Source organism: Balearica regulorum, chromosome 11, assembly GCF_011004875.1.
Source record: "Balearica regulorum gibbericeps isolate bBalReg1 chromosome 11, bBalReg1.pri, whole genome shotgun sequence".
NCBI lineage: Eukaryota > Metazoa > Chordata > Aves > Gruiformes > Gruidae > Balearica > Balearica regulorum.
In genome coordinates, this window is record NC_046194.1 from 20858636 (window position 1) to 20872724 (window position 14089).

Genomic DNA, 14089 nt, shown 5'->3' on the forward strand with positions numbered 1-14089 from the left:
ATTCCCATCAATGCCTCCATATGTTTGAGGCACATAAAAGAGTTCATGAGCTCCCTCAAAGCACAGCAGAGGCTCACCACCACACTTTGAAACACATTTCCTCACCTCTTAGATTCAGGCACATTCCCCATGTGCCAGTATTTCAAAGTATAAACACAAATGTCACAGCTCACAGGGCTTTGCAACTTGTGTTCATCTGCACTTCAACAAGAGTCAATAACCACTAACAATAGAGAAATGTGGAGAATTCTGGGCATAGACAGGGAAACAAAACCCAAAACTTTGGCTGTTTTAAGAAGCATCAGCAGCCTTTGCAGAATAAGTCATATTTTCACAGAAGAACAATAATCAGGTCCTGCAAAGCTTGAGGGGTGAGGAGGAGGGATGGGGAGGGACCTCTATTCTGATTAAGCAAGAGCACTGGCCTCACCCCATATTTTTAACTGGAAAGAGGAGGCTGGAGGGAGGAAAAAAAAAAAATGTCATTCAGTTCTGAAAAAGTGATCATTAAATCAAGTGTTATGCTCCAGAAGGAAGCTGGGGGCGTGGGGAGGGAATCTGGCAAACCAGAGAAGTGTCACTATTCACAGGGGCTGTTACAACCAAATCAGTTTGTCACACAGAAGGCAGCAATGTAACTACGCTGTACTGCTAAGAGTTCACATCACTTTGTCATGCCAGTTTATGGTATTCCCCTTTAATCTCTACTCTCCTCCAGCTCTGGATTATCTCCAGGCCCCATCCTGGCAGATATCCCAGGGTGCAATGAGCTGTCACTTCGCTCCATGCCCTGAAACTGTTCTTGCAGTGCACTGTTGGGCAACCGCTCAAATCCAGACGCGGTGCCAGGATGCCTCCCTCTCCAGTGCCTCTCCTGCATGTGTTACGGGACTCTGACACCTAGTCCCAAACATAAGCAGATGTCTCTGGTCTTGTTCACAGTCAAACTGGAAAATAGGGTTAGACTGCAGCAATGCACGTAAAGGAAAGACAGTGGAATCAAATGATGAAACCATGCGTTATCTCTGAGGGGCATTTAACCCAGGCGTGCCAAGTCTTTACTGACACTCATTCCACAAAATATATGAGGACTGGGATACTGTTAAACATTGTGGAGGACTGCTTACTGTGGCCACAAATCCTGTCACTGAAAACATATGTGGAATAAAGAACATTAATGCAAAATATGTAAAGCTAACCCAGACTAAGTGCCCAGGCAGATCTGCCCCAAGCTTCCTCTGCCTTCCAAAGGAGGGCAAAATCTTCTAAGACAGGTGGGGGTGAGGGAGGTTTCCAAGGTTCAAACCAGCACTTGCAAAGACAAATATGTTTTAGCTCTTGAGACAACCGATCATTTTCTACCAGCAAAGAAAAGCTGGTGCCACCTTCAAGAAACATGTGCAGGTGAAGCTGGAGCTCCTGAGTTCTCTGGCACCTCAGTCCCTCACACTGCCCTGGATAAGTCACCAACCTGCTCATCCCACACCCCCAGTTTGGGAACGGAGGAGACACTGGTTCTGTTTATTCCCATCACTGTATCATTCCAGAACAGACTGCCTTATTTCCTGATCCTTTTCACTTGCATGGTGATAACCACCCCTGAAAGCGTTGGAAAATTGGTGAGAAGAGTGGAGAATTGGGCCCATGGCACACAGTGTTTTTAGGAACACGAGGCAAGCAGTGGGCCATGAGTATGCAATTCTCCACTTTCAGTTGGATATCTGACCTTTGGCACCAGTGAGTTAATGGGATTTAATCAAACACAGCAGCAGTCCCTCCTGTGGCCTGGGATAGAAGAGGGGTTTCTTGGGAAGCAGTTCAGCAGTACTGTCACACAGTGTCTTCCTATGCTGTCTTACTGAAAAAGAACCAGCTCTGTCTTTCCAAAACATAAGGGTACAATCATAGGCCTTTCATAAAGAGAAGATGCAGACGAAACCAAAAACAGGGCTTATAAAACAGAGGGTCAAGCAAGGAAACCAGGAAAGCACATGATAAGAGTCTCATTCTGGAGGATCAGACTGTTATTTTCCTTTATGAATAACTAAAGAACGTTGCTGAAGCTAACTTATCCTCTCTTTCCCCACATGGATGCCTGCCCTGGTTGAGGGATCACTCCTATTTGTTTAACACTGACTTCCCAAAGATGTCCTTGGGATTTAATACTTTTTGCAAGGTCAGTGCTCAGTGAAAAAATTGAGACAAACATGAGGTTTAGTTAAAAATAAGACAGACAAAATATCCTTTCAGCAGAGCAACTGTCGTTCCCAGGGTATTTTCACTGAAGCTGCTTGCTACTACAAGCCGATGCTGACCAGGACCACCACACTGTTTGCCCTCAGTAAGGGGTTAGCCAGGCCAGGTGGCTTAGGACATCCCAGGGCCAGGAGAGATAGCAGGGGGGTGAGAGGCTTCTCCTGCCTCTTGGCAGGGCACACCTGCCTCCAGCCCCGTTCAACCTGGCAGAGGGGATGGCAACTCCAGGGACATCACAGGAAAAGAGCAGGATGGGCTTTGACGCTAATATCAATGGGCAGAAAAAAATGTCCACCAATGGGGGGAGGACTGTTTCTTCCTCTTTTTCTAACAAACTAGCAGGTTTTCCCCACAGAGAATTTCAGGTGTTTTGTGTCTTACATTAGTGCTTTTGATCTAAATGGTGGGGGGCTAGTTCTAGAAAGGAGAGTCCCTCAGCTCTGTGTTAGGTTCTAAAAGTGCTTCTTGAAAATGGCTGTGCAAAACCAGGTGTTTATAAATCCCTGCTCACAGACTGAGCCCTTCTGTCAGGACAGTTCTGATCAGTCCCTGCATGATTTTCCCCACAACAGGCACAGATTGTCCCTTTGAAATGATGTGGAGCAAACCTCAATTCTCATGTGATGTAAGGGGGGGTCAAGTGCAGATGCTGCAATAGGAAAGTGGGGATACGCTGATCCCACTCTCCCACAGCGACAGCCTGGAACAGCACAGAGGCAGTGGGAACACCTCCCCATGTGGTGACGGGGGCAAAGGAGGGAATAAACTGTACCTCATGAAGACATGTTACAGCAAGGAGGCTTCCTGCACACTGAATGGCTCTGGAAGATGCTGCACCTTTGAAATGGTCATGCTCAGCTCAGTTATTATTTTACAGGTGGACAGAGGAACTGAGATATTAGCAGAGCCCAATGTTCTGGAACACCAGCAAAGGATCAGACATCCATTACAAGCATCTAACCTTTGGGCAAGGCGAGTCCTGCCCGAAGGGCCCATAAACCACCTTGGGCTGAGCAACCAAAGGGTTGGCGGGACAGGCTGTCCCCTCCCCTGGGGCTACGGCAGGCCAGAAGGGCAGGGGGAGAGACACCGACACCAGGGAAACCAGAGCCACAGTCTGATACCGGTGACATCTGTCAACAATTCTGTCAGAAAAATGTCACTCTGACAAAGATGATTTTTTTTTCTGTGAAATCAAGTCCAACATTTCCAGATTGTTTTTCCCAGAAGTGAAAAACAATTTGGCATTTTTATATTATTTTTACTTCTCATAACCCATCACTAGCATGGAGAGTGTCACAAAGGAAGGTGATACAGAAACAAAGCAAAATAGTGTCCAAGCTCATTTTTAGGCAATCTTCTGGCATGTTCAGACTTTTATTTTTCATACTTAGAATAAAATATGGAATTTCAGAGTGCTACAACTTGCCAATTCCATGTTTCAGCCAGCTCTATCAGATATCCCAGGTGGGGTCAGACCTTTTGAGTTGATTTACTACCCAGCACTGAAATACAGCATAATCAGCACACACCTAAGCTCCTGTGTACCATCAGAACCTGCTCGCCTGGCCTGCCAACAGCATACCATTCCACACTGCACCCAAAGAAGCCAAGACCCAGTACTGCACATAAGCATCCATTATTATGGATGATCTTTCCATAACAACATTTCCCCTTGGAAAGTCACGCCATCCTAGGGAGACTGCACAGTAATTATATAGTGCCTTTTGTGTTCACCAGTTTCTTAATACTGGGGTGCCACAGAAGTAACACTACCCTGTCTTTCTTCTCTTTCCCAAAGAGACTTTACAAGTACAAAACAAGTAATTAATGTCAGAGTGTTAATGACCTATCGTTGTGAGTCTGACTGGAATGAGCAAACAGAACATATTTAACATTGCAGGTGCAGATCCAAGGACAAAAACAAAGTGGAAGAAACCCTTTACCCCTCCTCCTCTTTTCTCTCTCTCACTTATACTCCTTTTTCCATTAGAGCAGAATAAACCCCTTTTGACTATACAGATATTCTTCCTAAGCATTTGCTCTGTCTGGCCACCACCAGGTATTTAGGGTAGCTGAAGAAAGCATGAGTATTTTTGTGAGCTGAAACTAAAATACTGGCTTTCACCTCTCCTCAGAAAACCTTTAGATTCACAGATCCCAAATGTACTTTTTTGGACAGCATCAGCAACTGCAGCGGCATTCCCCAGCTCTGTGTGTGCTGGAGCAGAACAACACAAACAGCACATCCTCACAAGGAGAGCATCAATTACCTTTGGGCGCTTCCATTCAACTTTCCTTGGTGGCGCTGACTGGTAGAAAAGGGACTCGTCTGAGGCTGGAAACTCAGGATCTTCGAAGAGCCGTCTCTGCTGGATACACTGCCCTTTCAGCTCGTGGTACTTCTGATCTCTGAAGAGTTGCACTGGTGAAGACATATCTTTCTGTCTAGATAAGACAAATATTGGTTTGTGCAAATTCTGAAGGCTCTTAAAAGTCCATAGATGATACCACTCATTGGTCTTTAACAACAGAGCACGTAACTTGTTCTAAACAAGATTAATTACTGATTTCTGTTTTAAAAAAAATCCAGATTCTAAATTAGATTAAGTAGTAGACTAGAAAACCATAAAACCCAAGATGATCTTATATATTAGGATGGTATTTTTGGCTGAACAGAACTCTTATCAGGAAAGACATTAGAGTCCAGACCAGGCACAAAACCAGCATTTTGCGTTGTCTAATTGCTTGGAAAGGTAACAGAGTGGGGCTTGGCTCTCAGTCCGTACCATGTGTGAAGGGCTGGACCATCTTTCTGTCCTCCATTCTTCTTCTGGCCACTAAAGCTCTAATTATCTACTCCAACTCTTATGCCTAAAGAAAACCAAAACCAGATTTCCACAGTTCTCCATCTTAATTGAATTGACAATACTTTGGCTGGTATTATTTTCTTTGAACTTTATGTTATATTTCAGGGAACTGAACTCCCAGAAGCAGCAAATATTTGCAAATAATTGATGAGAATTAAAAAGCAAAACAAACAAAAAACCCAAACAACTGGCTCTCAGGCCTTAGTTCCTGGAATCATGACTATGTAACCTGGCAAGTTTTTGGTCACAGCCACAGAGCTCAAAGAAATTGCTTAAAAACATTCTACAAATCAGAAATCAACTACGGAAATAATTCAGGATATTTTGAAGTCTGGGGGATGTGAGGGATGCTACCTTTATTTCAAGAAGAGTGGAGAGACTATCTGAACTTACTCTGGAACACTCCTGTGTGTCAATTCCTCTCCTCTTCCTTCCCGTCACGGATTAGAGATGTATCTGCCCTTCCTTGAGTTATCTACAGCAATAAAGACAAATGCAGGTTGCCCTGACGTCAGATGGTAAGAATTAAACAACATGCACGCAATGGAGCATGGCATCACATTGTCCTGTTGCAGTGATCTCAGCTCGTGCTCCTCCTCAAGCCACTTGCAGCGTGAATTGGATGAGATTCCACAAATTTGCAGAAAACTAAACTAAGCTAGGCACAAGCCTTTTCAGGCATGCAAGTGAGTAGAACAGGAGAAATACAGAAGAGCAATGACAAACACTTGGAAACGTCAAATTTATTGTGGTCTTTGTTCTTGTGAGTGAAAGCTACTGTGGCCAAAATAGTCTAGGGATGGTTTTAAACAGCCTGCCTCCCTCCCTCTTTCCCTCCTCTCCCCCTGCCCCAAAATAAATTAGATGGTCCTTCAAGTATGAGAAATGCTGCTCTAATGCTTACGCTTACAGGAACAAGGAGAGTATTCAGGAGTGCTATTCTATACCTTGCTGCCATTCTTGCACCCATTCCAAAGCCTCCTAACCACACTCAGAGTAATCTACCCATAAGTGATTTCTACCAGCAGAATCTTACACAGCAAAGTGTTAGGACGAAGAACCAGTTTCTTCTTGATATTTTGATCAGACAAATTTTCAAAGGCCAGCTCATTCTCCCTCCTTTCTCAGGGCAAAAATCCAGCAATAAATTTTGCATACATCAGGACTGTAACAACTTTGAGTCAAACCCTGATGCTGCTGGAATCGATGGAGAAACTCCTATGCCTTCAGCCAGAACTGGGCCATGGAATCCCTTAGTGACTGTGTTAACCAGCTTCAATAAAACAAAACCACACTTAAATGAACTGTTCAAAACCAAAATGGCTCACTGATACTATGCCATTTTCAGCAATTTCCTTTTTCTTAAGGGCTACTTTCTTGTTGATTACCTCCCTCAAAAAAAAAAAAAAAAATTACAAAGCATCTCACTTGGCAGATGGCTTCCCAGGACAAGGCAAGGAGACTTGCTTCCCCTTCAAACCAGTTCTTCAAATTCAAGTGCAAAACAACTTGTCAACTATACAAAGATAGCTCAGGGACCAAAAAGAAAAAAAAAATAAAGTAAATAGTTTGGCTAATTTGGGTGGGATATAGATTATTTCACGATAACTGGCATTCTTGCTTATTCAATTCCCCACGAGCTAACAAACATTCTATACTGAGCCTATTTACAAGATATGCTTGATTTTAAAATAGCCCCTGAGTGATAAGGTTTTCAGCTGTCACTGCCTAATTCACAGAGATAGGTCTTTAATGACCTCATTCCCCCACCCTTTCTCTCCTTCTATCTGCAGGACTGGAACGTGAGTCCTTCCAGGATTAACACCCCATTACACAACAGCAAGTCTTGTAGCAATGAACAGAATGTGGTCATAGAGCACAGCACATGAAATCACGTGCTACCTGCCTCACCCTGGGTTCCTCGGGGCAGCGCTCACTGAGGGGAATGCTAACGAGGGGGCTTCTCCTGCCAGGCTCTTGACCTGCCCCCTCTCCATGCTCCCTGTGCCATCCTGAGGAAACAACTGAGTGCATGTCTTAGAAAGGGACTTGGGCTCCCAGGGCTGCCCAGCCGGGGTGCTAGCCGCTTTCCATCTGCCCAGGAGACCGAGCTCTGGAGCTGAACTGAAGTCCCAACACCACGTGGTGAACTAGTAGGAACCCACTTTCACAGAAACCCAAACACACCCTTTTGAAACACAACAGAAGTCTCCTTGTTGGAAAGTCCACAGGAAAGAATGTAAATGCAGTTTCTATACAACAGCCTAGTGGTTTAAGCACTGAGGATGGAGGAGCATAGCCGAGCTCCTCCTCTCCTGGGGTGTTCAGCTACCAGGACATGGTCTAACCTGGCTGACACAGATAGCAGGTACCTGGCTCCCACTCCAAGGTTTATTTTTGAAGCAAATCCCCATTTTTGACCCTCAGTTGAGCACAAAGCTCCCAAACTAAGAACCACACTCCCTCCTCATTTCTCGAGTTCACAGTACGCAATAGCCCAACTTCCCCTGCTCTGCACCCAACAGATTTACCTCTGGTTTAGCTGACACCCATCACGCACAGCAGCGCTGCGGAAACACGAAGCACGGCTTGGCAGCCGCTCTTTCCAGGGCTCCCTGCGCTGTCATATGATACAGAGCGAGCTGTGCACAGCGTAATGAGGGCTAAGAAGTACAGTCCTAAAAATCCCATACCAGAGTTCGGAGACCCTCTACCGCTCTGCAGAGAGAAAGGGACCACTCCAGGGGAGGGACAGAAGACAGAGGAAGGGGGAGGAAAATGCCAAACAGCTCTACAGGTCAGCCATTCTTATACTTGTGGTTTATTTCCCTGACCATATACAATTACAATTTTGCTTTTTATTTTTTCCAGCCTCTGAGCTGAGCTCCCCAGCACAACAGCTCCACAGCTGACCCCAAGGTTTCTACAGCACCGTGGCAATCCCCCTTGGTATCAGCAGGAGTACGGGAGGTCCCACATCTCTCAGCTTTCAACCACCGAGCTTTAAAGTCTTTCTCTGACCCTCACTCTCTCAGTGAGATTCCTATTTTGATTGGGAAAAGGATTTCAGCAGAGCAGTGAAGATAAGCCAGCGAAAACAGAAGCATTTCATTTTTACTTACAGTTAATACCCAGAGATGCTTCCCCCTGTCGGAGCCAGCAAGAGTATGGCTAAATCGTGTTCAACTCGGTGGCAAATACCAGCAGCCTTAAATTAAAGGAACATTCACTTGAAATCTGGTTCTTCCCAAGACTATTAAGATGAGCTTCAAGTATTATTTCTGCTACCCAATAGCATTTCTTTACACTCACATTTTCCTGTCTTAAACTTTCTCTTCCCCAGTTGCTACATAGAAGAGCCACAACAAGCAAGACTGACTAACAGTCCAGACAGGCGTGTGAGGGAAAATTACACCCTGACTACCATTAAATTCATGCTATTGGCATACAAAAACTAACAGGAGAAGTCATCTCTTCTCAGGCCAGTTTTGTTACTCTGTGTAACTAAGCAAAACACAGGGTAACAAGTCAGGGAGAGAAGTTACTATAGCTGTTAAGCCAACTGCACCCCTGAGCAGCGAGCTAGCTTGCATGTGAAAGCATCCCTCCCACTCCCATCCCTGCAGGAGGGACGCCGGGACAGCACAGAGCTGGCTTTGCCTTAAAACCCAGCGCTTTCAGTCCCTAAGGCGAACACTGCCAAGCAGCTGGAGTGAACCCGCTACTCTAGGTGAAACTCTTCAAGGAAGAGGCTTGTAATACATACATTTTATCACACATCCCACTTTTCTGTTCCAATTGCACGAGCCAAAGGAATTTCCATACACAGCACCAGGACTATAAAGGCAAAGTGCATTTCTAGCCAGTATTTAAGGCCACAGTTGAACACAGTTTTGAACACAAAGCTGCTTCTTCCAGGAAGTAGGTCCTGGGATGAAACTGCCCAAGCTCAGGGACACCCCAGCCTCAGGGCCACATTCCTGCTGTTCCAGGAGTCCCCCTCTGGGAAGACCACAGAGGGATGCTAGAAAGAATACACACAGCATATGCCATGCTCTCAGGTGGCATCCTGGTTGGTTTTAAGATTACTATCCCTTTGCAGGTAACCAAGCTTGTTTTTGCTTCATGCAAACAGTAGCCTTACCAATAATAAAAACAACCAACACCTGGGTCTTGGCTTTCTCTTTTATAACTGCAGTTGTGCGTCTGTCTTGGCAACGCACAAAAACCTCCCAACTCTAAACTCCGTTCTTTCAATACAGACTTATCACCAAACCTCAAAGCCACTCTTTGGACTGTGACAGCAAAACAGGGACTCAAGTATTTAACTGTTTGCAAACATAGTTTAGTATTTTCCCAAACATCTCTTTCTCCAAACTCGTAGCTTGCTTCAGAGCAATCAAATCAGTGAGTGCTTTCGAAAAAGCAGCCCTGCAGCCAAAAGCTTTAAATTACTCTGGTTTTCTGTAAAACTAATTAAAGGCATTTCCAGGGCTCCAGCTGGAGAAGGTTATTGCCTTCTCTTCCTGAGCAGAATGATCACAGGACCTTACAAAGCAGTGACTTTGCAAATTTGAATTAAGAGTGTGGGGGAATTTAAAGCAGTTGAAAAGCTTCCACTTCACATATGCTGCAGTTTCATGATCTTGGCTGTTCCACTGCTACTGATGCATCAGAAGCATCATTGCCCATAACACAGAGCTTCGCTACCGGAGAAATTTACTCATTCACATTCTTTAAACAGTTCAACACACTAACTGCACTGGGAGTCTTTATGCTAGATTGGGTATCCTCTCTTCTTCTGCATAAGCCCATATAAAAGTATAAAGTCAGTGCTAAATCTGTATTGTGTGGATATGCAATTACATTAGTAAGAGCATATTCAATCTGGATCAAATTTGCTGCACAGGATAATTTAATAGCACTCAGTCCAGTATTAATGATCGTGGTCCCAGGGCTTCTCAGTTGTTTTGGATGGCAATGTTCTCCCTGCTTGGATTAAGTAAATACCAAGTTTTATTGCGTGCTCTGGGGATACCACGGTTCTGCAGCATTAGCCCTTCCTTCATCTAGCTTTTGGATTTTTCAACAAAATAAGATTAATTTGACTACTTTATTGCCTCTGTAACTCAGTACTTTAATAGGCATATCAAGGTTTCTCTGTCTAGCTCAGCTCAAGAATTGGCTTACTGAAGGAGACACAAGCATTTGTCTTCTCATAGAAACAGGAAGGTGCCAACATTGTTCTGCTGTGCAGTTTTGCCATTCTTAGCATTAAAATTGAGAGAGGAAAACTCACATATTTTTCATCTGAGATTATCTGCCCATATCCTATCACTTCTGAGCAGAAATGCAGGAGAGACTAACTGGACACCAGGAGCAGGTCTGGCCACAATCTGTTTGCTTTCATGGACGGCATCAAGGACTGGCAGAATCACCTGGCTACAAACCAAAGCTTTACTACAATAAAATCAATCACAGCACTTGTACTGCAACATCATGGTGCTTAACCAGGCTTTTCTTTCAGGTCTCACTGGGACAGAGAGACTTTCTATAGCACTTCAGCTGGGAGCCAGAATGCAGTTTGTACTGCAAAGCCTGTGTCCAAGCAAGACGGCTCAGGAGGGTGGGTGTCGGTTAAGGACCAAGCCTGCCGTTCCCTAAATCCAGGAGCTGAGCAGGAGCTCTGCCAGGAACCCCGTCACTGATTTTTCACAGTTTGTTCTCTCTCTCCCACTTCTCTTCTAGAGAGTTCCTGGCAAGACAAAATGCAAGTCCCTTCTCACCCTTCAGGAAGGGAGTGTTGGTCTGTAGGAAGCCACAGCCGCTCCAGCGTTCAGGGGCATGAACTGACGGTGCCAGGGCTGGAGATGTGGAGCAAACAGCAGCTGAGAAAAGCTGCACTTACAGGTGATGATGGCCAAGGGGGAAGGTCTCCATCTGGCACGATCAGAAGGAGGATGAATTTGTAGGACTGATGGTCAGGGGTGTGTGTGATGTTTTCAGCTTGAAAACAGCAAAGTCAACACACATCTGTGCGTGGGATTACTCAGTGGTGTAATGCTGATTTCATGGTCAAAACCACTCAAAGTCCTGGTAGAACACACTCAGAGAGGGTAAACTCAGCTCTGTTGCACAGAGCACATACCAAGTTAAAGGCACACAAAGTATATGAGCTATAGGTCTATGTGGCACTTAACAGTTTAGGCATTAAACAGTAGCTTGAGTCAAGTTTTTTAGATTAATCTTAGCTCTAAGGTCCCAGCATTCTCCCTCTGTCCCCACTGCAGATGTTCAAATCCCTTGCTAGATCTCAGCCAGCACTGAGATATTCAAAACTCTCCGCACATCCGGACTCCGAGGGTCTCTGACTCCTAGAGCAGCCGGGTGACGGTACAAGGACGAATATATAGCACATCAACGTGCTACATTGACATGCAAGATTAAAATGCTTTTCTAAACAACCATGCACCAGCACTCTGAGCATGTGCTATCTTTTCAAGAGAACTCAGAAGCAAATTCTCAGGGTGGTCATTTCTGTTTAAGGATAGAAATTACCACTTGTTCATTTTATGCTGCCATCTTGTTTCTCTAGTGAGAGGAGTAGCGTTTCGGGCAGTGGATACTGCGCAGGATCCAATCTTAGTACAGCTCGATCCTTTAGCTAAACTAATATAACATCTCTCTTTAGTGAGGACACAAAGTGGCTACGGGACTCATTTTTAAGGATATGCAGGCAGACGGGATTTTCTAAAGTGCACAGGTGTCTGCATACTTCAAAAAACTTGACCTTCAGTAGCTTCCACTATAGCCTCAAGACCAGACAGATTTGCAGCTAACTACTGGGAGGCACAATTCCAGGGTTGAATTAAAAAAAAAAAAAAAAAAAAAAAAACCCCACCAAAAAGTAGTTTAGAATGGTAGATGCCAATTATTACAATTAACTTAGAATGGTAGATGCCAATTATTGCAATTAACTTTAATCCAAGTCAGAAGCTCTATAACAACTCTAAAGAAAATGCTAACAGCTATGTCAGCTGATTTGTTCAATCCAAGCTTTTGTGCTGAAACCACAGGAAACAACTTTCTTCAGAATTCCAATACCTCTCCATTCTGCCTTTTCATAAAACTTAGTTTAAAAAAAGACCATGAGTGCAAATTAATGGGTAACTCCCTATCAGGCCACTCCATTATTTTATGTATCCACTTATCTATTATTTTAGACACAGTATAAAAATATCTCCTTCACAAGAACAAAAACAAAGTAAAATACCCACTTGAATTTCACAATAAAAGAATACACAGAAAGAACCGACAGTATTTTGGAAGATCAGAAACAGTATGGAGAATAGAATTACATGAGCACTGAGGTCAAATCACACTTTATCAGTCTGGCCCCTTTATTCGGTATAACTGTTAATGATGCCTGTAGAGAGAAGACTAGCGTTAGACCAGTTATCCTAGAAGAAATGAGAGCAACTATGCTTTTGCAATAAATCACAATAAGCGCTTGGCTCAGAGTTAGCGTACGGTCGAGATGTGACTTTCTGAAAGAAATGTACATTACTGCAGTAGGCAAAAGCATTTTCTCACTGTGCTGAAGTGCTCATTACTAGTAATACAAAGAGTTTTCATCCTGGTGATAAAGGTGCAAATCAAGTAGATACCAGTTTACAGGCTACCTCTGGCACTTACCTGGCTGAGGTCTGTCCCTGCTCTGAGGCACATCAAACTCCAGAGTGACTCCTGCAAACAAGGATCCCTTCGGCTTCTTAACCTGAAACTCTTTGGACTGTACCAAGATCACTTCACCGGGGGGGGTGGTGTTTCGGGATGACCCTTCCAGTGACGAGTCACAGGGACACCAGGAAACCTTCCGAGCTGACCCAAAACGCAGAGCCTTGTTTACTCCCTGTAAAATGTTTGTTAGCTGCGATTGTGGCTGTGACTGTGAATGAACTTTTAAAGAAGGAGATGAGGCAAGGCTGTTTGGCAAGAGTTGCAGGCACTTTTTTTTTGTATGGAAAACAGGACAGATTACTGTGCACCATGAAAAATATTATATTCCTTATTAGGCTGCACACTGTTCCTTACTTTAACAAAGCCAGTGGCAATGCCTCTGCCTCAGCGCGTTCCTTCCGATAACGGCCCGTCCAGGCCGTAGAGAAGAGTCGCGCAGGGCGTCTGTGGGACTCACAGCTGGATGGGGCTGTGCAGACCAGGGGATGCAGCAAAACCCAGTGGGTGGCTTTGCGCCCTTGACTCTGAGCACTGCGGGCAGCCCGTAGCAGCCTCCGGGATGGCTCTTGCACACTGCCAGGTGCTTTCTCCTGGCCTGACTGTTCACAGTCTAGAACTGCCTAATTTTGCCATTCTACTTTCACCTGTGGAGGGGAAAACAACCCGAATGACGAAGAAGCCCTGTCTGGGAGAGCCACAGAAGAGACTGAGCTGCTCCTGGGCTCTGCACCACGGTGAACCAGCTCTCTTGATCTCTGATCCTTCACAAGCCTGCCCATCCTCACTCCAGCACTCATCCTATCCTCCTCTCCTGGTGCTAGTAAAGGAAGATATATCGCTTCATGAGGGTAACTACAGAGTTTAGAACTCAGAAGATAATACATTTCTCTGTGCTTTGGCAAAATAAAATACAGGACAAAATTTAATTCTCATTAAGAAATGGTTTTGGTGAAACAAACTTCTCTCCATACTCTGCTCAGCCTCAATTTCATTGTGGGTAAATCCTAAACATTTGGATTAATTTGACATGAAATTTTTCTCATTTGAGGATAACAACATCTTTATTTTACCGTTATATGGCTTTTATTTGTATTTTAGTAAATGTAGTCCAATTTTTGAACAAGCACCATTTCAAAATACATTACAAAATTTCATTTGTGCCACTGGTTTTAAATATTCTCCCCAATTTGCTTCCTCCATTTAGTCCTCCTTATTTTAGCATA

At 44.4% G+C, this 14089-nt stretch overlaps 1 protein-coding gene across 3 annotated transcripts in view; it reads right to left on the bottom strand.

Annotated features, from left to right (window-relative positions):
- The window catches only part of CAPN6 (calpain 6), a 59264-nt gene extending 46259 nt beyond the window's left edge, over positions 1 to 13005 (bottom strand). Inside the window, exons 1-3 of one of the 3 annotated variants that reach the window (XM_075763620.1) lie at positions 12822 to 13003; positions 5520 to 5601; positions 4530 to 4704 (exon numbers count right to left, since the gene is read on the bottom strand). In XM_075763620.1, coding sequence (XP_075619735.1) covers positions 4530 to 4694 — 165 coding nt within the window. In that variant the 5' untranslated portion in view covers positions 4695 to 4704; positions 5520 to 5601; positions 12822 to 13003. Of the gene's footprint in view, positions 1 to 4529; positions 4705 to 5519; positions 5602 to 8248; positions 8292 to 12821 lie in introns of those variants that run through there. The other 2 variants (XM_075763621.1, XM_010297870.2) reach the window with 2 other exon arrangements.
- Positions 13006 to 14089: the final 1084 nt, after the last annotated feature.